The sequence below is a fragment of the Triticum dicoccoides genome, chromosome 1A, assembly GCF_002162155.2.
Source record: "Triticum dicoccoides isolate Atlit2015 ecotype Zavitan chromosome 1A, WEW_v2.0, whole genome shotgun sequence".
Taxonomy (NCBI): Eukaryota; Viridiplantae; Streptophyta; class Magnoliopsida; order Poales; family Poaceae; genus Triticum; species Triticum dicoccoides.
This window is the reverse complement of record NC_041380.1, coordinates 607,743,251-607,758,201: the sequence shown is the minus strand read 5'-3', so window position 1 is coordinate 607,758,201 and position 14,951 is coordinate 607,743,251. Positions and strand designations below refer to the sequence as shown.

The 14,951-nt window shown below is 43.9% G+C and overlaps 2 protein-coding genes across 2 annotated transcripts in view; both read left to right on the top strand.

Annotated features, from left to right (window-relative positions):
* Positions 1–750: 750 nt before the first annotated feature.
* LOC119295427 lies at positions 751–6,790 on the top strand. The gene is made up of 4 exons (XM_037573846.1): positions 751–1,158; positions 4,632–5,114; positions 5,804–5,965; positions 6,080–6,790. The coding sequence occupies exons 1-4, from the start codon at positions 916–918 to the stop codon at positions 6,173–6,175; spliced, it is 984 nt and encodes a 327-aa protein (XP_037429743.1). The 5' UTR covers positions 751–915; the 3' UTR covers positions 6,176–6,790.
* Positions 6,182–14,951, top strand: part of LOC119357245 (nucleoside diphosphate kinase 4, chloroplastic-like) — a 10,596-nt gene continuing 1,826 nt past the window's right edge. The window contains exons 1-7 of the mRNA XM_037624244.1: positions 6,182–6,252; positions 12,132–12,195; positions 12,299–12,483; positions 12,789–13,063; positions 13,168–13,302; positions 13,416–13,453; positions 13,600–13,650. Coding sequence (XP_037480141.1) covers positions 6,182–6,252; positions 12,132–12,195; positions 12,299–12,483; positions 12,789–13,063; positions 13,168–13,302; positions 13,416–13,453; positions 13,600–13,650 — 819 coding nt within the window. The remainder of the gene's footprint in view (positions 6,253–12,131; positions 12,196–12,298; positions 12,484–12,788; positions 13,064–13,167; positions 13,303–13,415; positions 13,454–13,599; positions 13,651–14,951) is intronic.

Genomic DNA, 14,951 nt, shown 5'->3' with positions numbered 1-14,951 from the left:
ATGGTCATATTAGGCATGTAAATAAGATGAAAATGGACGACAAAAATGGATGAGTAAAGAGTTTAGCGGTGTTTAAACAGCCAAGCAATCAGCCAGCTAGCTATGTGGAAGGCGGTGAGTTATAATTTTCTTTAAATGTTGCTTATATGTAACATATAGACAATAAGAGGTAGCTAAAGGTAAATTACTTGACGATTAATCGAGGATGAACTCCAATTAATATGAGTGGGTGGAATGGATGACCATCATGGGTCTATGCCCTTATTATTTTTAAGTGTGTCCTTTTATTTCCTTTTATTTGACCATAATGAGGGTGCATGTTGTCTGGTTAGCTGCAATGCACTATGGCAGTCGGTCCAAAAACAACTGAGTGCTTCTTCTCCTTCTAGTATCATGCTATAATAGGAATTACCAAGGGTGCGATCATAATGGCGATGTGATATTGCTAGCTACTGGCAGTAATCAGATGAGTGAGTTTTTCTGTTTTATTTTGAGGCGACACGAAGAGTGAGTGAATGAGAGGGAGATGTAGAACGGATGGGCCCATATGGTTGCTTCCTTGCTAGTTGTTTACCAGTCCAGCCCACCACCTAGATGGAGACACCAGCGTGGCTTTTCTTTCTTTTTTGTCTCTTTCTTACTCCTCCCCTCCCCCGCCGCTCTTTCTTCTTCCTCCTCTCCCCTGGTTCTCCTCCTCCTCCTATAAATCCTTCCTACTGCAGCCTTTCCAAACTATCCCAACCCATTCGTTCATACACCAACAATCCATCCACCCCCCTTCCTCTTACAAGCTAAGAAGCAGAGATCCAACAATCAACAGAGAAGAACAAGAAGAAGAAGAAGAAGAAGAAGAAGAAGAAGAAGAAGAAGAAGAAGAAGAAGAAGAAGAAGAAGAAGAAGAAGAAGAAGAAGAAGATGTTCGCCGACATGGGCTTTAGCTTCTCCGCCTACTCTTCTTCGCCATCGGACTACTCCTACTCATACTCCCCTGTCTTCTCCCACCCCCACTCAGACTACTCCTCCTTCTTCTCTCCCTCTTCCTCCGCTGCTCTGGCACAACCATCATCGCTATCTCTGCCTCTCCTGCATCAACAACATCAAGCCACTGTTGTTGCTGCGCCCAACGACGTCGCCGCCGCCGCCATGTACCACCACCTCGTGAGTACCTTTTCCCCTGCTATCCTAATCTTTGCATACAACGGGTTGTAGTTTTCCTTAAATGTTGCTTATATGTAATATATGGAAAGTAGGAGGGAGCTAAAGGCAATTTACTTGACGATTAATCGAGGATGAATTACAATTAATATGAGTGGATGGAATGGATGAACATCGTGGGTGTGTGCCACTATTATATATAAGAGGGTACTCTCTTATTTCCTTTTATTTGACCATAATGAGGGTGTACGTTGTCTGGTTGGCTAAAAGCACTTTGGCAGACGATCCAAAAAGAATCGAGTGCTTCTTCTCCTTGTATCTTGCTATAAGAGGAATTACCAAGGGCGCGATCATAATGGCGATGCGGTATTGCTAGCTACTGGCAGTAAGAAGAAGAGTGAGTAAGTGAATGAGAGGGAGATGCAGAAGCAAACATGCTAATATGGTTGCTTCCTTGCCATCTTGCTTGTTGTTCGCCAGCAGCAACAGCCCAGCACCGCGTGAGTGTCATGCCCTGGCTTGCCCAAGGCTTATCTTCGCCTTGGATGGATGGTAATTTGAGGCACGCAAATTATATGAAAATGAGAGACAAAAACGGTTGAGTAAAGGGTTTGGTGGTAGATAGATAAGCAAGCAATCAATCGGCCAACTAGCTAGGTGGAAGGTAGCGGGCTGTAATTTGCGTGCTCAGGTCGAAAATAGTGTGGACGAGCACATGGCCGTCATGCCCTGACGTGCCCAGGGCTTCTCTCCACCCTGGATGGATGGTCATTTGAGGCACGCAAAGAAGATGAAAATGAGCTACAAAAACGGTTGAGTAAAGGGTTTGGTGGTAGATAGATAAACAGGCAACCAATCGGCCAGCTAGCTAGGTGGAATGTAGCGGGTTGTAATTTACGTGCTTAGATCAAAAATAGTGTGGACGACTACGTGGCCGTCATGCCCTGACGTGCCCGGGGCTTGTCTCCGCCTTCTGGATGGATGGTCATTTGAGGCACGCAAATAAGATGAAAATGAATGATAAAAAAAATGTGTGAAGAGTTTAGGCATATAAACAGCCAACTAGTTAGGTGGAAGGCAGCGGGTTGTAATTTTCTTTAAACATTACTTATATGTAATTTACTCAATGATTAATTGAGGATGAATTGCAATTAACATTTGTGGATGGAATAGATAAACATAGTGGATGTATATCAGTAATATATACTCCCTTCGTCCTATAATATAAGAACGTTTTTGACACTGGTGGGAGTATAAGAGTGTGTTCTCTTATTTGCTTTTATTTGACTATAATGAGAGTGTATGTCTGGTTGGCTACAATGCACTCTAGCAATCGGTCCAAAAATAACCAAGTGCTTCTTCTCCTTCGAGTATCATGCTATAAGAGAAATTGCCAAGGGTGCGATCGTAATGGTGATGCGATATTGCTAGCTGCTGGCAGTAAAAGTGGGATTTTTGTTGTTGTTGTTGTTGTTGTTGTTTAGGCGACAAGAAGAGTGAGTGAAGGAGAGGGAACCGGACGGCCCATATGGTTGCTTCCTTGCTTATTGTTTAGCAGCCCAGCCCACGACCAAGATTGGAGACACACACCAGCTAGCGTGGCGGCTTTTCTTTCTTTCTTTCTTTCTTTTGTCCCTTAATTTCTTCCTCCTCCCCTCCTAAAAAAAATTAGAGTCATCCTACTACTCCCGTCAAAAAATTAAAAAAAAATCCTCCTACTCCTCGTATATATAATAAATCTTTCCTGCGGCGGCTTCCATCCTTTCCAATCTCTCTCTACCCGTTCCTTGTCGTTCGTTCATCCATCCATATCCATCCCTTCTTCTTCCTCTTCTAACAAGCCAAGAAGCAGAGAAGAAGAAGAAGATGATGCTCGCCGACGCGGGCTTCAGCTCTTCTTTTCCGCCGAGGCCGGGCTACTCCCCCACAGTCTTCTCCCACCCCCACCCAGACCACTCCTCCTCCTCCTCCACCTGTGCCTTCGCTGCTCCGGCGCAACCGCCGCCAGCACTGCCGCTCCTGCATCAACAACATCAATAAGCTAAGCAATCTCCTGGATCAGATCACATCAACCCACTGCACTGAAGTTCCTGCTTCTTCTTGCTGCACTTCAGTTTTGGAGATCAAATAAAAGGTGCTCGCTCGCTCAAGTTGGATTCTTCTCCTCTCCTGTCCTCTCCGTGGAGGCAAATTATAATGTCGCTTTCTTTCCCCCCTGTTGTTTCCGAGCCCCACCTGCGATATCGACGGCCACTTTAGATTCATCTCCCGATTTTTAATAATACTCATCCACTAATTAACAAAAATAACATCTCTAATAGTAAGTACTTACTGCCCACCTTTATTTTTAATTAACCACTCGTTGCTTCCTCCATCCTTGTTTCCTTTCCTTTACTTACTTTTTTCTTGTTGCAAACTCATATAATATCTATGTATGGACTATGGACCGGTGCTACTTTACTGATTGTCATCAACATGCATCAATCACACTGTCAATCACATTGTCATTTTTAGCTACTGATAGATACCTTGTGATTTCATTCACTCATTCATTCAGGAGAAAACAGATGCATGCCTTGTGATTTCATTCACTCATTCATTCAGGAGAAAACAGATGCATGCCTTGTGATTTATCATATCGAAGAAATCGACGGCAGATTTTATGACCCTCGCTGTTTTCTTTTATGTAATATAAAGATCCCAGATAGCACTTGGTCATGTTGCCTCCCAACTTTGAATCTTCTTCTTCTCACACAAAGGCCAGCCAGGTCACTGCTTTCTTTAATTTGGAAGGAGGGATCGAATTAGCCTGAGATTTTGGCCAATTTGAGATGCCACTGTCCCTGGGCGGTATATGCTCTTCCTCTTGTCATCTGCTCTCATGTGCTCTGGTGGTACCAGCACATGCCGACAGTTGACATGTGCTCCTACACTAGAATACAACTACAAATAGTACGTACCACCTAGAAGCTACAGCACCTCTTATTTACACTCTCCCTGCTCATGAAAACAATTTTTATTTTTGTTTTTGAAAAAGGAGAAAGACTCCCGGCCTTTGTATCTAGGCGATGCATGCAGCCACTTTATTAATTATGCATAAAAAAACCTTACAAGGTAATACGATAGTAAGATTGAAGCCACCGTCTAGGCAACATTTGTCGCTACTCTTATCTAGTTGATAAAGGGATGCTAATAGTCTGGACCTAATATTAAATAGACCTCGCAGTCAAACCTAACATTTAAGACCTGAAGCCCCAACCAGGACGCCTACCAGGTATGGGGCACCCACCGGTCGGCGCACACTCATGAAAACAATTGTCTTTTTATTTCTCCCTTTCTACTCAATGAATGGATGAATCAGAAATAACTAGTTAAGTTTCCCTAATAATTAAGTGTTTGTAGTAGGATTATTAAATAATTAAGTTGACTTCTCTGCTCTAATATTTTGTTTCATGTATGGAAAAAATTATTAACAGGGAGACATGGGGCAGCCATCCCTGATATCAGAGTATGACCTTGGAGCAGAAGGCGACCTGTTCAAGGCTCCGGAGCCCATAATCGAGGAACCGCTGCTCGCCCTCGACCCGGTCGCAGAGGCCATCTCGATGATGTCCGGCAGCGGCAACACCATCAAGGCGTCGGACATGAGCCTGAGTGAGGCGCTGTACGAGTGCGAGAAGGAGCTCATGGAGGAGTCGGCCATCGAGGAGACCATATCCGAGCTGCTGGACGCCAAGATCCCCATGCTGCAGGTCGAGGACATGCCCGGAGAGCTCATGTCGACAACGACTGCTGCCGCCGGCGAGTGCTTGGTCCAGAAGAGCGTCAGCTCCGGGTGCCTCAACTCGGCGGACTGGATCAACGGTTTGGCGATGCAGCCCAACTTCTTCAACTTCCAAGGGCTCGACTTGGAGGCCGCGTTCGGGCTCCGGCGAGCCTACAGCGAGGGTGACGTTCAGGTATGTTGCACTGCACTGCACAACACAACACTAGATGAAAATGGAAAATGGAATTATTGTGATGAGCTTTCACCTTTGTGACTCTAAGTGAGCACAGCTGTCGACAAAAGAGACGCCAAGTACACTTAACCAAACTAACTAAAAGGCGTTGCTTTCTCATGGCATTGGACAAAAACCTCACTGTAGATGCAAGACTGAGTTTAGCTCAACATGAAAAGGCCGTTTTATATTTTAAAAAAAAAGACTATGAAGGACACGCACTAGGTAGCTAGTGATGTGATTTCAGAGGTTACTAATTCTACCCAAAGCCACCTTTCCCTTAATGGCCTCATCACTGCTTTAGCTGATAGTACTACTGGCACTGGGCATATATACCTACCCTGCGCACCCACCACTAGTCTAGCTATAGAGCATCTCTAGAGATACGGCAAAAACGTGTCTCCTAAAAATAGTATATGGCTCTCCCTAAACCGGATTTGTGGTACCGCGTGGCATCGGACAGAACAATGCCCTAAAAATTGTTTGGGGGTCACATGTGGAGGCCACTAGTCAGTAGTTGAATTTACAATAAGGTCCCTACAAAATTGCACAACACACCCTAAAATGGAAAGATAGATTACGATTGGTTCACGGAGCACAACACAGCCTAAGATGACTTATTAGGATCTTTTTACCTCTTTTTTTGACAGATCCTTGGTGCCAACACCCCTCCAGCTGGGATCGCGGCAAATGTGCACGCAGCTGGTGAGAGGCTTCTGACCATCAGTGACCTGAAACGTGAGGAAAGGAAACAGAAGCTCAACAGGTACAGGGAGAAGAAGATCCAGAGGAACTTCGGCAGAAAGATCAAGGTACACAAACTAATCTCTCTTCCTTTTTCTTCTTCTACTAGTACACATGTAATTCACCAAGAAGATTGAAGAAGATCAGAGAGTGATAGATGCTTTATATTCTGTGCTCTACAGTATGCTTGCAGGAAGGTTCTAGCAGACAGCCAACCGAGGGTGCGAGGGAGGTTCGTCAAGATGGATGTCGGCGACATGCTCAAGCCAAGGAAGTAGACCGCCATGGAAGGTCGCTGCGAAGCTGATGAGGAAGTTAAGCAAGGTTATTCCAGGAAGCTGATGAGCGTGTTGAGGTGCAGTGTGTAGGCGTCAAGCATGTCAAGTTTGGGGTTCCTTCTTCACCAACAACGGTAGTGAACCATTCATTTGCTGTTATACTTGAGAGCACTGCAGGTACTAAGAGGCGTCTCTCTCATGGCCAAGATCTTGTCTTCAACATGAACAACCGTAGTACCGAGACTCTGAGAGTGTAGAGTTTAGGAGTGTCTCGTGTAAAAGAGTTTGCATTGAGAGAATTGAGGTTGTGTTAGGAGCAGAGTGTTCTGTCACTCATGTTACTGAGGAAGTGGATGGAGCTGAGGAGGTGTTACTGGTTAGTAGTAGGGAATTTGTGCGAGAGTAGAACGATGTCGATGATGTGGCAAAGGAAGCTACCGATCAACTAACGGGCGCACATGATGACGCCCATCGGGAGCCATGAAAATGATGTGTTGGATCTATCAAGGCCTGGCTCAACCTCGCATAGTCCCAGAACTTGTGCGCCTCTCCAAGACGCACTGACTCAATGTTATCTTCCTTTCTGAAACTAGACAAAATAAAGGGTATGTTGAGAGTTTGCATTGTTGTTTTGGTGTGAAAAATGCTTTAGTGTTTCTGTTCAAGGCAAAGGTGGAGGTCTGGCCGTGTTTTGGGATGAGCTATGTTCTCTTGAGTTAAACAAACTTAGGAAAAAGTTTTTCTCTTAGGGTTTCTTGTGCCGCCGTCGCCGCCGCCACCAATTTAGGTCCCCTCACCTCCGGCTACCATCTTGGCACTGAGAGGTGAGGGGACCTCAGATCTTCAAGACCTCCATGTTCTTCGTCAACGTCTAGTGATCATCGTAGTTTCGTGAGAATAAATTTCCTCTCGTTCATTTGGTGGTGCTATGAGGTTAGAAAGTTTTTTGTCCTCGCAGATCCGATTATTCGGATCTGACGAGTTTATGTTTATGTGTCAATTTTTTTTTGTTAGCATGGTTCTTTGTGGAGTTGAGATCTTTCATCGACATCATGGTGAAGATATATTGATTCGACGACCTGCACTTCTAGGGGATCATCCCCGGCCAAGTACGTTCATCGATTAAGGCTTCCCATCTTTTTGGATGGGGGACACAAGGCGCTTTCAAAAACCATTATTGGTAACGTTCGTGTGGGTGAAAGAGTGATAACATCATTGCTCCTGTCCAATTGCAGCCTCTTTACCGAAGTCTTTGGAGTATTCTTCGAGCAGAGATTGATACCGCGAAGAAGGTGTTTTCAATAGATTTCATTGTAATTCTTAGTCATAGGAGTTACTTTGTATTTCTTGGATCTTAGCTCCAAATCAGTGCACACGTAATTGTTATGTGTATGAATAAAGTTACAGGTGTTTCTAAAAAAAACTTACGAAACATTCTATTGACATCTATGTTTGCAATGGAGATTGCACAAAATGGGGGAGCATCTTCGTTTATGTGTAACGAAAGACAAGCCAAAGTACTTTACTTTTTCCATATGCCGAAGTTGTTGTTCTCCAGGCAACCTCTAAACATCCCTCATCTCATACCGCGCAGCTTTACTTTTTTTTTTTGCATGAAATCAGTGCATGGAATTCATCATCTTCTCCATTGCCTTAGATAGGACTCTCCATTGCCACGGATAAGACATGTGATATCGTTCTCTAAGGTACGCCTCCATCTGTTCTTTTAGCCAAAGTACTAGTTGCATCTCTCCACACAAAGACTAATTTTGGGGGTTGCTGCTATGTCTCTTTTCGGTACCGCTCATTCCACTATGACTTCTTTTTGTTAAATCACTGTCGATTGAGTGTCACGTTGGCTTTTCCTATGTTGTATTTATCTTATTCAAAAATATAAAACAAGAAGAAAAAAAGTGCAACGATTTGGTGCCAAGGTGCATCTCCGCCTAAGTGTAAACAGTAAATTTAAATAAAGTACCAAAAAATTGAAACTTTTGCAATCCAAGACGCTCGAATGCGTGTTGCGCGTGCAAAAAAGGTGTGGTGTTTAAACATTCGAGGATGTCGTGGTAAAAAAGACAAAAAATGGTTGTGAAAGAAACTTTGAGAAAGAAAACTATTTGGACCCAATTGTTTTTCCTAGAGGTCCTGGAATATCCCAAAACTGTAGAAATTTGCACTCTCCTTGTACACCTGAGCAGCTTTGATGGCAGAAAAAATCAGATATTTTAAAATTACTCTACTACTTTTTTTGAATTTACTATTCAATGGAGGTAGATGAGCCCGGGCTCAGAAGTGAATTACCAAAAAAATTGATGCGGTTACGAGAAGACATTTCAAGTTTGCTGGGCTATTGCTCCAGGTGCGGTTACGAGGCTTTAACAGAAAACGTCTCCAGAACGGGGACATGTACTAATTGGAAGTACATTATGATATTCTTCAGGATCTTTAGTCCTCATTTTTCATCCTTTTTGGTCATTCGATGACAAAGGGGGAGAAATTTGAGTTAGTCTTCAAGCGGGTCTCATTATATGGGTGTTTCTTTGCTAAGTTACAACTCTTATTCTTCTGAAATATTTGTTGGATCGAGTTGTAAACTTCCGATGATGGTTTGATACTTTTGCTCTGTTTTTCTGCATGCTATTTCCTTATATATGTTAATGCACGCATGCTGAATTACATCAGTCGTCATATTTCATCACGCATTTCAAATTCTTCATATCATATGTTAAATGCGTGTATGAGTTACAAGATAGGGGGAGATCTCCATGATTCCACTCTACAATGTGCATTTGCTATTCAAAGCAAATTCCTCACATATGCACATCTTCAGGGGGAGTTCTTATATATCTTGCAATCAAATTCCTCAATATCAGTGTTTACATTTCATATGTTTATCCCCATTGAAAATTTGACCTATATTGTCATCAATCACCAAAAAGAGGAAGATTGTAAGTGCATCTAGTGCCCCTTAGTGATTTTGGTGTATTGAAGACTTATAGATTAAGGGACTAATGAGTTTGTGAGTGTACACAGGTCTATAAGTCTATGAGGAGTTTGATATTTACGATGAAAGTCGACCCCTAAAAATGAATGTCTTCAGCTGAAGACTTTTTTTTCTTGAAGACTTTAAAGTGAATAAATTAGTGTGACCGTGAAGACTTGATATTCATGCGAGGATTATGAAGCATGAAGACTTTTGTTTTCGTAGTTTCATTTTCTCTTTCTTGAGTCATAGGAGAAACTAAGAAAAAATTTCCAAGTGATGCTCGTCTCAAAATCCTACACCTACCCAATCCTTTCGAGTGAAGCCATTGGAAATCTTATACAGTTCAGTCAATTTCTTCAGTGACAGAGACGAAGATCTTCTGTTCTCTGAAGAATTTGTTCTGACTGAGGAGTTAGGAATCGCCAGTACGGATTGCCTACAAGTGAGGAACATGATAGCCCTGAGGAATTTGAGACTCAAATATCCCACCGTTGCTGTGTTACGCGCCAGCTGTCCCAAAATATCTACCCACCTAACGGTCATATCATTGAAGGGCATTTATGGCTTATCATGTCGGGCTGTTCCCTAGACTATAAATAGTCGCCCCCTACAACCACTAGCTGGTTGGCTGCTCCGCGAGAAACTGACACTTGTCATTGAGAGCATCCCATCCTCCGAGGACTATGAACGAAAATCATCAAGTGAGGAAAACCGAAACCCAAACACCTACCAACCCAAAGTGATTGAACATCACTGAGGAGATTGTTCCTGTGTAGAACCGACGCTTTTTACCTTTGAGGACTATGCATCCTCCAAACGGTTAGGCGTCATGGTCTAGAGCATCCAAGAGGAAATTGTGGATCGCTGAGTGACCGAGTCTGTGAAGGTTGGGAAGTCACCTGAAGACTTACCACGAGTGATTGGGCGAGGTTTGTGTGACCTTAGCTCAAGGAGAATACGGTGAGGACTGTGTGTCCTCAGGTTTAAATACCTAGCCGCTCCAACCAGACGTACGACTGTCACAGCAGTTGGAACTAGTCTACCAAATCACTGTCTTCACCAAGCTACTACTTCTATTTCCTCAACCCTTTCATTTCCTCATTTCTGTGTAGAAGTACTTGATCGTTACTGTTTGAAGACTTTGACTGAAGACTTTCTCAATTTCCTCAATCTTAATTCTTCAGTCACTTTGTCTTCAGCCTGCTTATCATGTGTTTACGCTACTTGTATTCTATGCTTGTTTTCATTTCATCATAATGACTGTGCTACTACTCTGTTATGCTTGCATCTGAGTACTTATTCCGCTGCTAAGTAGTTTGTTGCTTAGGAATTTCCTCACCCTGAAATTCCTTAGTGGCGAATTTGTAAAAATTGCCTATTCACCCCCTTCTAGTCGATATAACGCACTTTCAAAGGATCATATCGGGGTTACTAGGTATCTATGCGTGTCTATATCTAGTATGTATGTCCGGACCGTCCCCGCGTCTGTCGGGACGAGGCCATTCCACACGACCATCGTGACAGTGCGTGAACTGGGTGCAACTATGTGTGTGCCTGGGCGAGGGGGTGGGGGATGAGTTTATAGGCGCATCGTGTGGAATGGCCTCTTCCCGGCAGATCCATCTATGTCCACATCAAGTTTTTTTCTTCTGATTTACATGCAGACACAAAGTATAGATAAATAGCATTTTATCCCGATATGTGTTTAGGTAGGATCATCATGTAAAGTTCCCCCGCGGGCGTGCTGGGGTTGCTTAGCGACCACCTGGTCGTTCTGCTGGAGATCGTGTTAGGAAACGTGGTAGAAAACAAAAAAAAAAACAATCGCCATACGATCACCCAGGAACAATATGAAGATGCATATAAGGTTTGAGTCAATGATCGTTACTAACTCCGGAGTGTAGCGGAAGTAGATGGGTCGGTGTAGATCGTACTTAGAGTGCCCTCAAATCTGCTCCGTCACCCAGTGGTAAACCGTCCGTGCCTAGAGCCAACTGACGGAGCAAAATCCTGTCAAATCCCTCGGTATGGGTCCAAGCGCAGCTGGAAGTCATGGATCGGTGGTCAAACGAGGGGTTTATATATCCAGGTTCGGGCCTCCGGAGAGTAATACCCTATATCCTGCTAGTTTTGATGATTCATAATGGAGGGATACGGGATACCTCGTGCGAGGGGTTACAATGGTGTATGAGATTGCTACCGAGAGTTTTCCTATCCGTGGATAGATGGTCAATGAGGCCATAGAGCTTCCTTTATATAAACAGGAGAGGTCTAGGGTTTACATGGCAGATGCGATTCTGGGGCGCTGCCGCCCTCTATTCTTGGCGACGAGGTGCCAAGTTATATAAGAGGCTGGGAGTGAGTAGGTACTACTCGTGCATAGCTTTGCAAGCAACGAAGCAAAAGTTGGTCGCGCTGGAGGGAAAGTCCGACCTGACCCTGACCTGGCATCATCCGTCGTCTTGTTGCTCTGTATCTGTATCTGTATCTGTATGTATCTCCCACCCCTCGAAAAAATAAAAAAAAATCTGTATGTATCAAGTCAAGGACCTCCCCCCCTCAGCTCCATCTCCACCTCCCAATCCCTACCACTTGTTATCGACATACGTATATATCATCCACATGAGACGTTGCTGCTCTACAGGCCGCGGTTCCCCTAGGAATCATCGGTTAGACTAATGATAGATTCAACAAGACGACGAATGATGGATGATGATGTTTACGGGAGAATAGAGGTCTTCCCACAGCACTTCACTCCCAACAAAGTAAGAGCAACATGGATCCTTCACCAAGGTGATGATACGCATGGCAGAATCAACTATGGCTGTCAAAGACTTTTCTAAACTTTCAACCTCTTTCTTTAATGCTGGGTGTACTGACACGCTTGCTGTTTATATTAAGTGTGTCTGTCTATATTAAGTGTTTTTTTACTCCATCAAATGTGATTCATAAAGTTTAGCATTGCAGGTTAGAGAATATTGACCAAGTCTTGAGATATGCACGCCTTTCTGGGTACCTCCATATTACAAGTGTAAGTAAGAAACCAGTGCACTTTTGTTTGCCCCAAATACCTTCATTGGTCTGACAACTGTTCAATAGACTGATGACTCTAAATGATCTCTTGCCGCATGCAGAGATGGACTCGACTTCCTGGGGAGCCGCCTATCATAGACGATGCCGATGTGGATGACTGGCTTCCCCGCTTTGTTGTCCTACAAGGACAGTGTTTATACTACTATCTGAAGTCTACAGGTAAGATAAAAACTTTTGACATACTGGTCTTGGTCATCCAATCACAGATGAATACGCAGCACTACTGGTCTTTCTTGCCATGCTGAACCTGAATTCAAGTAATCAAGTTACAGATGAATACACATCATACTTGCTCACTAGACATTAAAAACCACATTTCTCTTGGTGGTATTTTCTTTGTCATACTGAACCTGAATCACATTTCTCTTGGTGGTATTTTCTTTGTCATACTGAACCTGAAGAAGAAAACAATGAAGAAGAAGCAGCAGCGAGGGGCAAAAAGGTACTCCCTCCGTAAACTAATATAAAAGCGTTTAGATCACTAATCTTATATTAATTTACGGAGGGAGTAACTAACTAACTCACTTGAAGGGAATGGAAGGAAAGGGAAGGGAAGGGAAGGGTATGGACGAGAGGAGGCATCAGATTCAGATCTGATCTACTGAAGCAAAGCAAAGCAAAACCAACCAACCAACCAAAAGCAGATCTGATCTACATAAGAGAGAGAAGCAAGGTCTCCCTCTCCCTCTCCCACCCACACAAGCAGGAGATGAGCAAGCTCTTCCACTCCGCCTGCAAGGCCGCCAGGTCCTTGATCGCATCCTCCTCCGCTCCGGCCCCGCGCGCCGCCTCCTCCCTCCTCGCAGGTCAGTCTGTCACTCACTCACTCCCAGATCCAATCCAATCCAATCAACCACCAATCCAATCGAATCACTTGATCAGGGTTGAATTGAATTGAATTGCATTGCAGACGGGAGGAACGCCGCGCTCGCCACCCTCGCCAACCTCGGCAGGAACTCCACCCTCCCCGCCGCATACGCCCACCACCTCCACACCAACGCCTCCTCCCACGGCTACGCATGGATCGCCGCCATCCCCGCCGCAGGTCTCACTCTTCTCTCTAACAACAACTTCTGATAGATAGATTCATTTCATACATCCATAAGTAAGGCCTACTGATTCTGAATTCCAATCCACCTTCCCTTCCCTTGCTTACAGCCTACATGCTCCAGGATCAGGACGTGCATGCCGCCGAGGTCCTATCTTCTTCTCTTCTATGTATTGTATTGTATTGTATTGTATTCTACTCTAGTCCCCTTGAATCGATGCAAAAGAAACAACCATGTACAGTATGTATGTATTATAATCCTCACTCTGAATCTCCCTGCCTGCCTGCCTGCAGATGGAGCGCACCTTCATCGCCATCAAGCCCGACGGCGTCCAGAGAGGCCTCGTGAGTACCCAACCTATACCACCAACACACACATATGTCATATGTGTTATCAATCATATTACTCCTGCAACATAACATCCATACTATACATATATTGTTTCTGCATCACCGCTTCACTATTTATGCCTGCACTCAAGGTTCTCTGCTGTTTCATACATATACGTACACATCAATTGAATCGTTATTACATTCTTGGATACGCGAATTCTAATTTTCACACACCTACCTTGTCCTTGAGATCTATCTCTTCTCGGTCAATCATTAACAATTAATCTCCTACTCTTGGATCACATTTGGACTCTTTCTTTTTTGTACAGTATATAATAAGAGACACTCCACCAGCTATGACTAACTTGGGGGGTTGGAATCAAACACTTTTGCTGGACAAAAAAAAACACAAGTTTGTTAGGAACAGCAGATAATCATATAGATGCTATCTTGTTGGACCGTGCCTTTCATTAATTCATTTGCATCGATAAGTAGGCGTGTGCGATGCAATAGACCATTATGCTTCAAAATCCTGCTCTGTGCTTCTAGCTACAGTTAGGCTCATATGCAAATCCACCTACAATCAAATAATATATGCAGCCCATCACAACCCCTTTCTAAAACCAACATATATGAATAGGTCAATTGAATCCTACACCCACTCCTGGTCTTGAAATGCTAACATATTCCGTTTCGCCCACCGACAGCGTTTTTCTTGAGATCTGTTCTAGACCAACCATTAACAACTAATGTTGTACCTACCCTTGGATCCATTTGGATCTATCTGTATATTATATAATAATTAAGGTACACCACCTAGCTAGGAGCCTAGGACAAGCTTGGGGGTTTGGAGAGGAACCTTACTATTCTATCTTGTTGGACCCTGGTGGCCTTTCCTTATTTCGGTAGCATCCGTAGTAGGGGGCCCACTAGCCCATTATGCTTCACAATCAAGGTTTGGTAATAAGGCTAGGCATGCTTCTAGTTACAGTCAGGCTGATATGCAAATCCAGTTCCACCATTCAGCCTATCACAATTCCTTAAATCCAGAATGCAAAAATACACAGCCCATCACATTCCCTTGAAACGAATACGTGCACTCCATCACAGTCCCCTGAAACCAAACTGCGCAGCCCATCACAATCCCTTAAAACCAAATTGTGCACAGCCCATCACAATCCCCTGAAACCAAACTGCGCAGCCCATCACAATCCCTTAAAACCAAATTGTGCACAGCCCATCACAATCCCTTAAAACCAAAATGCATAGCCCATCGCAATCCCTTAAAACCGAACTGCGCACAGCCCATCACA

Excerpts from the sequence above, each read along its gene's own strand:
- LOC119295427 (XM_037573846.1), top strand. The coding sequence starts at position 916 with ATGTTCGCCGACATGGGCTTTAGCTTCTCCGCCTACTCTTCTTCGCCA. Across the intron at positions 5,115-5,803 it reads ACAGCGAGGGTGACGTTCAG|ATCCTTGGTGCCAACACCCC; the intron begins GTATGTTGCACT and ends TTTTTTTGACAG. Across the intron at positions 5,966-6,079 it reads ACTTCGGCAGAAAGATCAAG|TATGCTTGCAGGAAGGTTCT; the intron begins GTACACAAACTA and ends TGTGCTCTACAG.